General features: G+C 39.2%; 1 protein-coding gene across 1 annotated transcript in view; it reads left to right on the forward strand.

Annotated features, from left to right (window-relative positions):
* The window catches only part of LOC101167004 (ATP-binding cassette sub-family C member 4), a 48,184-nt gene that overhangs the window by 28,742 nt on the left and 5,532 nt on the right, over nt 1-13,910 (forward strand). Inside the window, exons 21-28 of the mRNA XM_023951044.2 lie at nt 3,190-3,340; nt 3,850-3,969; nt 5,402-5,512; nt 5,607-5,707; nt 7,335-7,526; nt 9,833-9,988; nt 13,129-13,218; nt 13,677-13,849. Coding sequence (XP_023806812.1) covers nt 3,190-3,340; nt 3,850-3,969; nt 5,402-5,512; nt 5,607-5,707; nt 7,335-7,526; nt 9,833-9,988; nt 13,129-13,218; nt 13,677-13,849 — 1,094 coding nt within the window. The remainder of the gene's footprint in view (nt 1-3,189; nt 3,341-3,849; nt 3,970-5,401; nt 5,513-5,606; nt 5,708-7,334; nt 7,527-9,832; nt 9,989-13,128; nt 13,219-13,676; nt 13,850-13,910) is intronic.

Below are 13,910 nucleotides of genomic sequence, written 5' to 3' on the forward strand. Positions count from 1 at the left end.
CTTCAGACAAACCAATGGTATGTCTGAATAAACCCCTTTTGTAATTGAGGCCAAACTTTATTAATTTCAATCAGGTTTGAAAATCTTTAGTGTTGGACCGGACGGAAAAGGAAAGTAGGGAAGAAGAGAGAGGGATGTTAGAGAGATGGGGGGGGGGTAAGAGGGTGATAATAGGAGGGGGGGGGGTTAAGACCATGAAGCAGCATCAAGCAACAAGTTTACTGGTTGTTTATCATTATGGTAAGGTTCAAATGTAGTACAAAAAGGGCGGGGCCTGTCCACACACACACTCAAATGTTATCAACACACCTGCTGGCTGAAAGAAAAAAAAAAAAACGTCCACATGTCAACATGTACACAAAACAGATAGTGTTCACACACACATACTTATGCCTTTAAACCAACTAGTGTGAAATATTTCAGTCATTCAATCATGCAAACTGTTAGTGCAAAGGTGAGCTAACACCTGTGCTCAGGTGAGTGTTTATGTTTTTCTAAAATGGATGGTGGAATGTGTAAAGAAGGAAGGAGAGTGCCCAGCCATCCCCACACCAAGACCCCCGCCGCATCAGCAGCGGCAGCCGGAACCCCCAATGCCACACGGCAGCAGGCAGGGAACAACCGCCCACCAGGCGACCCAGCCCGCCACCCAGGCCAGGGCCAGCAGGACCGCCGCGAGGCCCCCAGAGCCAGAGAGCAGGAAGGCACAGAGGGAAAGGGAGCGCCGCCCCAGCCCAACCAGGAGGGCAGCCCCCCGCCGCGCCGGGAAAGCCCAACGCAGGGCCCCACCCGAGAAGGGCGCCCACAGCCCCAGACGAGCAGCCCACCACCCCCCAGGAGTTCCGGGCATCCCCCGGCCCCAACCCCAGGTACGAGCCAGGACCCCCCAAGGGAGACCCGCCCCACACTCCAGGCAGCCACCCACCCGGCCCACGTTTGGTCCAGGGAGGAGTAAGGCACGGAATGAAATTGCATGTTCACTCGGCTCATCGTCAGCGAAAATCGCCTGGGTGTGAACACAAAAAACGTGGCGAAAAACGCTGGCAAAAAACGGCTGGCGAATATTCGTCCCGGTGTGTACGGGCCGTTAGGTTTGTTTTTCTTAATTTATTCTTAACTTTGTGTTTTATTTCAGTGTTGTGGCAGCTTTTTACATGTATCTCTTTGGTTGGAAGTTTTATTAATTTTTGCATCTTTTGCGTTGTGTCTTGTGCTTTTATCCGCTGTATTGTTGTGTCATTTACATGCAAACCAGTAGTCTGACCGCCTTCTGAATAACTCATTACCATGTAAGCACACTTTTCTGCTTGCCTTAACAAAAGAAAACTTGATGCTTAGGATAAGATGTGAGATATTCAGATATGGATTGGAGGATGACTCTTTCCATCAATAGAAAAAGTTTACCAACCACAATCGGTGTGATTTTGTTTTTGGGCTGCAGCTGTGAAGTTTGTTAATTTTTAATAAAACTTCTCAGAGGGATCTGATTTACACAGGAGAATCATGAGCCATTTAGTTTTGTTTTAAGTTATAATGGAAAAAAATATTAAAATGATGCAACGCAACTCAAACAAGACAATCTTCCGCTGATCATAATTATTGAAAGCATACTGACAAAGACAAAAATGGAAATATTTCTGTTGCTGCCACACATGCTTCTTCATCCTAATACTTCTTTACACTATGAACTTTAATTCAAAGGTTACTGAAATGGGACAATGTCCCCTCTTTTACAATTTTGTACTTAATGTGTCATATATGTCACAGAGATTCAACAGTGTTCCTTTGAAGTGAGTGTGACTTCATGTCTGGCCCTGCAATGGTCTCCAAAGTGAATATACCATAACCCTGAAGTGGATAGGGACCAGCAACCATCCTCACCTCATTCAGGGCTCAGCAAGAATGAATTAAATATTATGATCAATTAAATTGAGTTTTTCTTCAAATTAATGCTTATCTATTTTCCTTCTTGGGGTAAATGTTTTTTATTTATTTATCACACTGCTGTTCTGCAGGCCAAGAGGAGAGTTTTTTTTGGTAATTTTAATAAAATAAAGTTACTAGAAAAGTTAAGCCTGACCTGCAAAATAATAAAAAAGGTTTTTTTGTTGTTGTTGTACGATTTAAAACAAAGAGACAATGGTCTAAACAAAATCCAAATTCTATTATTATGAATGATAACAGTAATCGTGGACTTTATTGCATTGCAATGATCAAATCAAATGAAACTTTATTTGTATAGCACTTTTACAGCTCAGGTTACTCAAAGTGCTTCACATAAAAACTTAATCAAATTTAAAAACAAAAGGACAAGACAAACAAATGTTTTGTTTAAAACCCGCACAATGCTGACCCCCCCCCCCCCCCCCCAAACACACATACATACATACACACACTCTGATAAAATGTTATTAGACTGTAAAACCTCATTATGTGTACTGAAGCAGCACTTTATAAGTTCTTTCATTTCATATCGATTAATGTCAACACCAAAACTGTGTCTCTTACATATTTTGAATGTGTTTGACATTTGGTCTGGTAAACTAAAAGCATACACCAAACACTTGATTATATGTTGGTTAGTATTACATATTGGTTAGTTTTGAAGCATTTCATTGTTGGTGGGGATAGTCAGCGGATCAGTTACCAGCAGCTTATTCTGTTTTCAACATTACATTGCAGTGTGGGTGCTTTGATAGCCATCAGACTCAGCCTGTTTAGGCAGCTCTTGTATCCTGGTTTAGATGTCTCACAGAGCCATTAACAAGGGTGATGAGTCACTGTGTTGTTGAGGCTTGTGTGGTGAGAGTGCGATGTATCATACACCCACAGTGTGGTTCCCAGAGCTCTCTGCCAGTCACTGTGGCCGTGCCTGTTGGCTGGCTGCTCTGCCAGTGCGGCTTGCAGGCCAGAGGTGTTGAAGGGAAAGCTCGAGAGAGCCGCAGATATGAGCTGCTGTGGCCAAGTGGTAAATTCTCACCTGCTACTAAGTGAGAATTAGCGCAGTGATCGTTTTCCTTTCACACTGTGAGTCACCTAAGTTCATTCCCACAACCTGCTGTTACCTCTCTGATGGTCTCACACAAACACATCTGAATGATTTTCTCTTCTTCACTCTGAAGTCACACCAGATGTTTTGGTAATTGCCTGTTGGAGAATTTTATACCGACACCTGTGCTTTTCTTCCAGGTATTCCTCCAAGTCATTGGAGTGATTGCGGTTGCTGCCATTATCATCCCCTGGATCCTCATTCCCATTGTTCCTCTTCTTGGCGTCTTCCTGTTTCTACGTCACTACTTCCTGCAGACATCCAGGGATATAAAGCGCCTTGAGTCTACTAGTAAATTCTTTGTTTTTCAGTTCATGTCCATTTACCGTTTAGAGACAAAAGGGGACCGCAGGAATGCTAATAGACTTTGAAAGAAAGCATTCATTAGCATAAAGGCTAGAGGTGGCAGCAACCTATAGCTTGTCCACAGGCAGTTTCCTTTTAGAGATGTGAGTTCGTGACATTGCATTCAATAGGAAAAATGCCAAGTGGAATGACAAGGCCAAAGCTCCTCTTTTCTTCTGAGCTTAGAGCCTAAATGCGCAATGACCAACAGGTTCCATTATCTTCCTGAACAAAAGCTCCGTTCAGAAGCTGAAAGAACTCATTCAGGTTTTGTCAGTGACTTTTCCAACTATAATAAGCAGAAACAAAAGATGAAAAATGCAACGTTTCTCTTAAAAAATGTATTAATGACATTCCAAATGTGTGTTTAATAGAGTACACTTGATTAATAAAACACACACACACACTTTTGACTGGCTAATTATACTGATTAGGATTCTTTCTTTCTCTTGTAGCTCGTAGTCCTGTTTTCTCCCATCTCTCCTCGACCTTACAAGGCTTGAGCACCATCCGTGCCTTCAGGGTCCAAGAGAGGTTTCAGCAAATGTTTGACGAATATCAAGATCTTCATTCAGGTTAGTTTAAAAAGAATAGAAAGAGCAGTAACATTTTCAAGAAATTGATATTTTTTTAGACTTCAGCTTTTTTCATATCTGAAAACAGAAATCTTTACTTTGAGTCAGTTGCTGCCTGTAGGAAAATGAACTCTTCTTGAATCTTACTGCTGCATTATTCAGATATATTTTCTCACACTTACATCAGGTAACGAAGAGAAAGAAGCATTCATGTTCAAGGGTGCTTTCTTACTGGGCTGTTTACTCCACTTTCTTGAATAAGTTCCTTTTGTTTGACAAAAGTAAAAACACATTAAGTTCCGGTGCAACACAAATAAATTCTAAACTGCTGTAGATTTAAGGTCTTGGCTTATTTGAAAGGAAGCTTTGTTGAAGTTCATCAACATTTTGAAAACATTCAAACTATTTATCAGATAAAAAAATCGCTGAAGTGGACCATAGAATCCACTTTCTATGAATTGCAAAAAAAGTTCACCAATCAAAGACATCACAGTGCAAACCGCAGCAAAAGCAGAAAAAATATTGTCTATAAAAATTGTATTGCAAGGAGCCATTTATCAATGTTTTTAAAACATTGTTGGTTCTCTTCTTTTGGTCTTTGTTTTTCTTCCTATTATTCCTGTCATATTTTCTGTACTAAAATGCAAACTTAAAAGCCTTAACTTGTTTTCAAAAAGTTGCATTTCGTGTGTCTTCTACAGCCTATCAATTAAAATTTGGATGTGCTGTTGCAGAAAAAATTTGGTGTCATTGTGAATACATTAACAGGGCTATGTGTTGGACCATGATTTTATTTATTGTAAATATGCTAATGGAAATACACCAATGGGACTAACATGTTGCGGTGTAGAACCGTCATGTTTTTACATGTTGCAAACAAGGTTGGGAGTTACAGGTACTGTGAATGGGCTACCTCGGCTAATGTTCCTAATGTGGCTAGTGTGTAAATAGTTACAAATAAGTTCTAGAGTTAATGTGAACACAGTTAATAAAGTCTGAATGATGGACTTACCTCTGACTCTTTTGTCTCACCTAATGTGCCGTACAGTTCAGAGCATACATTGTTTGCTGTGCGCCCTAAAGTGTGGAAAATACAGTAAATCTTACTTTTAGGCAATACTATCTAAAACAAGATTTTGTAGTTTGGTCTGTGTGACGTCTATAGAATGGTTCAATCCAATTCAGTCTTTGCTCACACGAGTGTGAAACCTAATCAAGCCAAATAAAGATGGAAAACCTATTTTCACGCGTTCAAACGCGAATGATGATACATTTTTTCAGTGAATTTCTTGCATAAATCCCAGATGCTTGAATATTTATATTCACGTAAAATACTCAGACTTTCTAAAATAAATTTATAAATGTATTTGTATATTTAATAGTTTTAAAAAAAGATTTTACACATTCATTTCTTCTCTGTGTTTGTTTTCAGAAGCCTGGTTCTTGTTCCTGACTACTTCTCGATGGTTTGCAGTGCGCCTGGATGTGATATGTTCAGTCTTTGTCACCATTACAGCTTTTGGGTGTCTGTATCTCAAAGAGGGTACTGTAGACTCTCATGTAATCCATCACCGATCTTTGAGGAGTTAGCTGTGAAGCAACACTAAAATTGTTTCTTTATTTGTCTAATGTTTCAGGTCTAGAACCAGGTGCAGTGGGTCTGGCTCTGACTTATGCCGTTACACTCACAGGAATGTTTCAGTGGGGTGTCAGACAGAGTGCAGAGATAGAGAACATGGTAAGAACACTTACAGTGAAGCTCTCAAGTCACTATTAATTAAAAAAATCATGGTTTTTCCAATCCCCCTTCTCATGTGTTTTTTTGTTAATGAAATTTTGACAAATCAGATTGGCTTTTGTGTAACCTCCTGGTCTTTTGGGCTCATTTGTGACTGTTGGAAGACCCAAATGTTGGGTCCAAAAAATTTGCCAGGAACCACAACAGGACGACACAAACTTTGACTGTTATTTAGAAACTTGTAAAAAACCAGAAGCTGAGAATAAGATAGACCTAAAGCATGACCAAAACTATATTAACAAAGAAAAAACACAGGGACAAGCAAATATCTGAGAAGGAGTAGGCTGCCTGAGAGCACAAGCCCAATTAGACGTGGAGGGACAAAGGCAGTACAGCTGTTATAAATAATAAATAACTTTGTCATGAAACCAACATATATAATGCTTGTCAGACTTTGATTCGAATTTTTTTTAAGTCACTGTGGCTATGTTAGTGTTGGGAAATTCAAAATAATTAACAGTATGTTTATTTAGAAAAGCCCAAAGTCACAACCAGTTCCTCAAAGCGCTACACAAAGGATCTATGGAAGTTAGCTTAATAAATTACAGTTGTTATGAATCACTTATTTTAAATAATATTGGATCATCTTAATTGAATTTAGCTTAGATCATTAGCAACTGGCTAGATTGTCCTAGTCGTATTGTAAAAGTAGTCTATGCTTCAATTCAAGGATTTTTGGCATGGTCTCCCATAGAGAGCAGGCAAATGCCAACTGTGGACAGGAAAAATATGAAGAAATTTTAAGTAGAAGTAGTATCATTAAGAACCTGGTTGTCACAACAGAAAAGACTCAGAATAGTGGAGCATAATCGGACTAAATAAAAGGTGAAAATCCACCTTAAAATCAAAACACCTTTTATCATTATGTGCAAGTCTTTTAAGAATGGAAGATTTATTAAAAAAAAGTATCTCACACACTATTATTGAAATTACATTTTTTGTTTAACGAAAAAACTTTTCAAAAAAATAAACAACAGTCAAATTATTATTTTTCTTCACATTGGATGCTGAGTGTCTGACCAAGTTTTAAAGCCAATTTAGTAAAGTAGCTTATGGGCCATCATATAAGTTTCAAATATTGTGTCAATTTTTGTCTTGATTGTTTTCGTGTTTTCTTTTTTTCCATTTTATTTTATTTTTTTGGTTTAACCGTTTGTCTTAACTTAAAAAAGAAAGAAACAAAACTGGTGGAACAAGTAACAGTTCTTAGTCATTCATTAACAATGTATTTAATGACAACCACTAAAAGAGCCATTCCATACACTTTATATTCAGAGCTAACTGTCAAAAAACCCAAAAAACAGGTCATTTTTGTTTTATTTTCCTTTGTTTATTCTTCATTGTTCCACTCCTAACAGAAGATGATACATAAAACTGTATTATTTTTACAATAATAGATTGATAATACATTTGAGGCACCATATCCAAATTATTTGGGATCTATAGTTTGGTTGGTTTAAGCCATTATAGATCTTAAAATGATCCAATTTCTCCTTTGGGTTTTATTGGTTTTTGTTTTATCCCTCATACACACGAGAAAAAGACCTGACCATTTCTGTCACTGCAGATGACATCAGTGGAAAGAGTGGTTGAGTATGCAGAGCTGGAAAGCGAGGCACAGTGGGAGACGGACTTCCAACCTCCTGAAGACTGGCCACAGACCGGCACCGTCACCTTAGACAGAGTCAACTTCTCCTACAGTGTCGGCGAACCTCTGGTCCTGAAGGACCTGAGTGTTACCTTTGCATCCAAAGAAAAGGTTTTTGTCTTCATCTCCACCTGTTCATGTTTACCTGGGCGTGCAGTTTGTGACTTTATATGCACTCAGAGTAAAAGGGGTGGTGAGATTCTTTTAACGTGGCATTATTTCCAAATCAATTATTAAAAGGACATCACATTGTGCTGCTGCATCTTCAGGACTATACCATTTGTGATTCATGGAATACATATCATGTAATTAAGACTGTTCAAGTGGATCCGTTTGGTTCCAATTTGCATTTTGAGTTACCTGACAGTGACAATTGTTTATGCAGTGAAAGAGAGGAGAAGCAGGGAGTGAAAAGAGCAAAAAGGAGAAAGAGGAAGGCAGGGAGAGATTGTTGGGGGTGATTGAGATTGTGTTTAATGCAGGGGGGTGTATTTTGCATGGTTATGGTTGGCCAGGGTGGCTGATTTCACAATGGATGAGTTGATAAGTGTCGAGGACCAAGCTCTGACAGCTCGTGGGAGGGAATTCTGCCCCAGGCAATGGGGGTAAAAGGTGGTGTGCATCCTGACATATCTTCTGACACCCTTACTTTCACCTAACAGGTCTCATAGGAATAATAATTCTGTTAAAAGTGGCCTATTAAAATAATTCAATTCACTACCAAGGTAATTTCAAAGCAATACAAAGCCAGAAAACATCAAAAGAAAGACTGAGGTTAAGTACTTTAAAATTCATTATATTAAAATTTCCCTAAAATAATTGTATTGTGAGAAGAAATTGCTTTGATGACTTTTTAAAAGTATTTTTATAAATTTTACAAACAGGTCTTTTAATTAAAATTTACGAAACATTATCAGCTTAACATCTTTAATAAAATGGAAATTGTTGTAGATAGGTAGAATTAAATGCTGCATGTCAAAAGTGAAGACATTAAGAACTACTATTGAGTTCCGTTTTTATGTTTTTAAGAGTGAAACAAGTTTACCTTTTCTTGATTTATTTCTGTGTGGAAATATTTTTTGTCAGTCATCAAATGTTTGTTTTTGTATGCTTTTAAATAAAACATTTTTTTGGACAAATTTCATTTCTAAAACTATTAAAATACCAAATATATTTATACAGTTTAGACCACTGATATAAAAATCTTAAGTTAACCCGCATCCTACTTTTTTGAATGTCAAAACGTTTGCAGGGTTTTTTTTAAATTAGGATGATAAATCAAAAATTGGTCAACAACTGAGCTGTACACAAATGCAGTGATTTTAAAGTTGTTGTTTTTTTTTAAACATTTTTTGGAAGAGTCAGGAAATGAAGCCTAAAAGGTTATGTGCCATTTTTAAAAAATCTAAATGTATTTTTGTACAGCTGATGTCACATTTTGAGGTAACCAAGTCTTTTTTTAGCTTCTGAAATGGTGCTTTTGGCAAGCCAAGCATTCTGTCTGTGAAAACAAAATATAAGCAACCAAACAAACCATGCCATGGGGTCAATTACTCTAGCACAGTGTGGTGTCAAAGGGGGCTTCAGCTGGGTTTGAAGGTCACCGCAACAACTCGAGCAAACTAAACATTTTCAAAGATCCAGTTGCCTAAAGGCCGTGTCACACAGCCACCACATACGTTTTGAGCATATTGCATAAAAATTGGTCGTACATAAATATATATGGAAAAAGTGATAAAAGTTGTGGTCTTTGTGGAAAATTTTCAAATGTATCACAACTTAGCCGTGTCAAAACCACAGAAGAAGTAGGAAAAGACCATGCAAAGAACACCTAAATCAACGTAGAACACTGTCAGAATGCCGTTTGTAGTCAATTCATCAGTAATTTGCACGTCAGTTTACATAATTCTAATGTGACATACGGCGTATACATGATTTGACAGTAAGTCTGTTAAACATGTGGACATACGTTGAACGGTCGTGGAAAACCACAACTATGCCTATGCATCTCGCAAAAATCATGCACATAAAGTACGTAAAATATGCATAAACTGCATTATTCTCAACCGACCAATTCTGAAAAGCTCAAAAACAAATTCACATAAAGACCTGTCGGCCGAAACCCTTGACGGACATCTGCGGTCATTGACAAATGATGAACGCAAGAAACACTTATGAATTATGTAGATCCAGCATGTATCTTGAAAGACAGAAATTTAATTAATGGAAAATGTGCAAAATGTACGTGGAGGCTGTGTGACCTGACCTCAAAACGCGATGAAAAAAAAAGTAAAAATTTAAAAACATTTGACCACTTTTTGTCACTCCTTTGCCAATGTCTTTCATAGTATTCTACCAATGGTCCACATTTCAGATCTTTTGTTGATGCGTCAAAACAGTCACATTTCTCTCCATAGGTCGGCATTGTCGGGCGCACCGGCGCCGGTAAAAGCTCCCTAGTATCGGCCTTGTTCCGACTTGCAGAACCTGAAGGAAAAATCACCATTGATGGCTTTCTGACTTCTGAGATTGGTCTACATCCTCTTCGGCAGAAAATGTCAATCATACCACAGGTGCGTACGGAGGCAGGCAGAGAGAAAGTTGCCCTGGAAATAAAAGGAATTGTTGATGGAGACTGTGCTTACTTTCAAATCAATCATCTTCTAGCTGTTCATAATCTAAATGAATAGCTGACATTTTTACAAATACACTGATTCACTCTTTGTTGTTTTTTAATAGTAACACTGCTTAACTTTAGCTTTGATTGCTTTTGTGAGGTTCTGCGATTCCTCTTGATGGAGAAACGACAGAAATGTCACATGAATGATGTTAACAACTTCATGATTTGGCAAGCTTTTTTATATACGCTTGGCTTTGAAAAAATACCCAAAACAAGTGAGGAGAATTATACTTGCCACTATGGGGATTTCTGAAAGTGAGACAAACAGATGCCTTGAGACAGTTTAACTTTATTTCCGCTTGTTGAAACTGATACGGCATTAAGAAAATGCCAGCCTGAGGGTGAGTGTCAGAAGAGTGGAGGGAGGGGAAAAGACTCCCACGGCCTGAACTGTAAAGAGAGCAGTTCCCCATCCCTGACAGAGGATTAGCCATCTACCCCCCAAACATGGGAAAGCTGCTTAGAAGAAGTCTCCCCCATCCTTATAGACAGAGTCCCAATGTACACTGCACTTAGCCCAAGTCTCATATATTTCAAGGCTGCAGCCAAGATGCCCGAGAAGAGTTTCATTAATGCTTGTCTGTAGATTTGATAGGTTTCTGGCACAGCTACTTCTGCAGATAAAGTTTTACTTCCTTGTCTTAACTAGTTAGAGATGGATTTTACGTATGTTTGATGAGATTTTGTTTACTTTTCCGCCTCTCCTGGAGGGAGAAACTTGATAAAAGTGGCAGGTTAAATGTCAGAACTTTAATTGCATATAGGGCATGGCAGTTTTCATTATGCAAACAGCACTAAGAGAAGTTAAGGCTTTCTACAGAGTATTCTTTAAACTTATAGTACATAACTTAACAAGTGCCTAGACTTAAAATATTCTGCTGAAATCCTCTTTTATTCCATTTCAAAATATCAGCAAAGCAATGCCATGCAGGTAAACGTTCCCACAGAAAAACTAAAATACTTTACGTTTTATGTGTACTTCATGAACATAGAGATTTGATTGCGATGAACTTATAATAGCATACAGTATTTAAAGAGATCCATTTCAGTTTCTTTTGATTTCCCAGGAATGACTTCTTGTAACATGAATTCTAAGCAAACAGAGGGCTTAGAGTTGCTGGAGCACATAATCGACCCATGGTGATGCTTGAAAGCACTTTTTTCCAACCTGACACAGAATCCTCAATTAAAGAGTGCCAGAAACTAGTTTAAATTGGGACTTCAGTTGGCTTAATGACAATGTGGTATTTATGTGATAGAGGAATAGCTCATAGGAAGTGAAGAGGTGGAACATTTTGTTGAGGCACAGGTAGCAGGAATGAAGTTCTTCTGACCTGCTAAAAACGTTGATATGGTGTTCTCATAACTAAGCTGTAGGAAATCTATAAATGTGTGCTTCCAAATGCAAAAGTGTATGCTGCGATTTAGCTCGTTTTCCATGTAGCTTTTCACAGTGGTGATTCTCCAACCTGTAAGAAAGCCCAGTTGATGATGAAGCCAGTGACTCTAAATAGTAGAGCCTTTTCACCCATTTTGAAGTATGACTTTTTGTTTACACCTATATCAAAGATACACACAAGTATATTTTTAAGAAATGTTGTCTAATGTCTTTGATCAACAGTCCGAGTCATTTCCTATGTTGTTTTTCTTATGAATGTTCTACTGATATTAAATGAAAACAAGGGGGCTTCAAAACAACAAGAACCATTGATTGCATTTGAGAGCTGGACCAAGTGAGTGTGATGAAACCCATAGAAAATGGATAACTTCCGGCTCCAATGAAATTAAATCTATTGCGGTCGACATTTTTTTGCTGCCATGTTGGAGCCAGACAACATCCGTAAGTAGTGATTGGTCTGAATTGATCTGAGTCATCATTTCTATGGCAACCACTCTCGCCAATCATTAGTGAGCTTGTTGGTGGTCCACACCACTTTCACTTGAAAGCGAGCTCGGGAGAATATGTCAATCAAACATTCAATGTGACACCACTTACTTTTTTTGAGGCATCTGATTGGCCAGTTTATAATCTGAATAATTTGTACTACAGAAAAAAATATCATGGAAGAAATTAGAACATGTTAGAAAACAAGGTACCAGAGTAGTTATTCTAACACATTTAATGACCGAATAATGTTTATTTCTCAATAGAAGTCTATGAGATTTGGCTTCTTGGAGCCAGCAGGGACTTCCTATTTGGAACGCACTCAGTCCAGTTCTGGTATAAAGTTAATGATAATACCTCTTCTCTTTTATTCCTACCACATATAAAAATTAAGCACAAGAAAAATGAACATGTAAATATAATTTAAAAAGCCAATGGTTGAAATTTTCAGTTTAAGTCTCCATGTGATATTTTTGTGCGACTCAAGTCCAAGTCGGAAGCTCAAGTCCCCATAGCTGACCTAGATGGAGGGGAACTCCTTCTGTCTTGAATTGAGGTCAGATTCATATCTGGAGTGAGTTGTTACATTCCCTCAGATGGGATCAGGACACTGTGTTAGCATCAGTTCTGGATATGGATGTTTGCTGCACTGCAGACTCAGTCCTTTTTTATTTTGGGGCCATTACAGCACTTTTACCTCCAATTGAATCTTTTCCAAGTTTATGCCATTTCTATATTTTAATTTTAAGTGTGCTCAGAAAACCAAATAAAGTCGTATTTGTGGCCAAGCTTCCTCAAAAATCATTTGTATTTTGTTTTGTTTTGTGTTTGAGGTTGAGTTTTAGTTTTAACATTTGAATTTCTTTATTTATCACATGAAGATTTGTAGACAAGGTTTCACAAATGCTGCTCTCCAGCAACACGGAACATGCTCTCGTTTTCCAAGTAAAAAGATCAACGTATTGAAGTAGTTGGTGAAGGGATTGCTAAAAGCTCATGAGTGAAGCTAGCCCCATTGTGAACATCTTCCCCTCAAGCATTGCTTGGCTGTCTCCTATAAGTCCTGTCTTAACCCTTTTGTACATCCTTCCCCTCGTCATTATCTTAACTGGCCACGGCCTTCTCTTTCTATATCCATCTATCCACAGGACCCGGTTCTCTTCACGGGCACCATGAGGAAGAATCTGGACCCTTTCAGGCAGCACACAGATGAGGACCTGTGGAATGCACTCCAAGAGGTACTCCAGCGTGGCTCTGAATGATTCCCCCCTCACTGGCTCAGGGGGGATCCCTCTGTCCCCTGTACAATGCTGCCATTCAGCCTCCCTGCTCGCCACAAGTCATGGGGGGAAATCCCATTAGGGCCATGGGGCCCAGCTCAATGTGCGGCTTGTAACGGGGAACCATTGAAAGTGCTGGGGGAGATGTGTTTGGGCAGTCAGGGCAACCAGGATGAAGGCTCCCCCCACAGTGAAGGGCTTCAGCTCCTGGTCCTGCCTCTGAATGGGTTTGGTGGCCTGGATTAAAGCTAGAGGCTGGTCACAAGAGAGCCCTGGCCAAGGTCATCAGTGGATCTGGCTCTGCATTGAGCCAGCCAGTTAATGGGTGTGTTTGGATGGCTCTTTAAAGACATCTCCACAGGGCGCCTTTATGCCGGAGTAATGAAGGGCTGGGGGTGTGTTCTCTCTCACTGCAGGTGCAGATGAAGGCCGTGGTGGAAGACCTACCCAATAAGCTGGAAGCAGTTCTGACAGAGTCTGGCTCTAACTTTAGTGTGGGCCAGAGGCAGCTGGTGTGTCTGGCCAGGGCCATCCTCCGGAAAAACCGGATCCTTATTCTTGACGAAGCTACAGCCAACGTGGACCCGAGGTCAGGAATGACTTCAGAGTCAAAGTTTCTCACAATTGTTTTTGAAAGAGTTTATATCCAA

This window comes from Oryzias latipes, chromosome 21 (genome assembly GCF_053564925.1).
Source record: "Oryzias latipes strain Hd-rR chromosome 21, Olatipes_Hd-rR_3.1".
Taxonomy (NCBI): Eukaryota; Metazoa; Chordata; class Actinopteri; order Beloniformes; family Adrianichthyidae; genus Oryzias; species Oryzias latipes.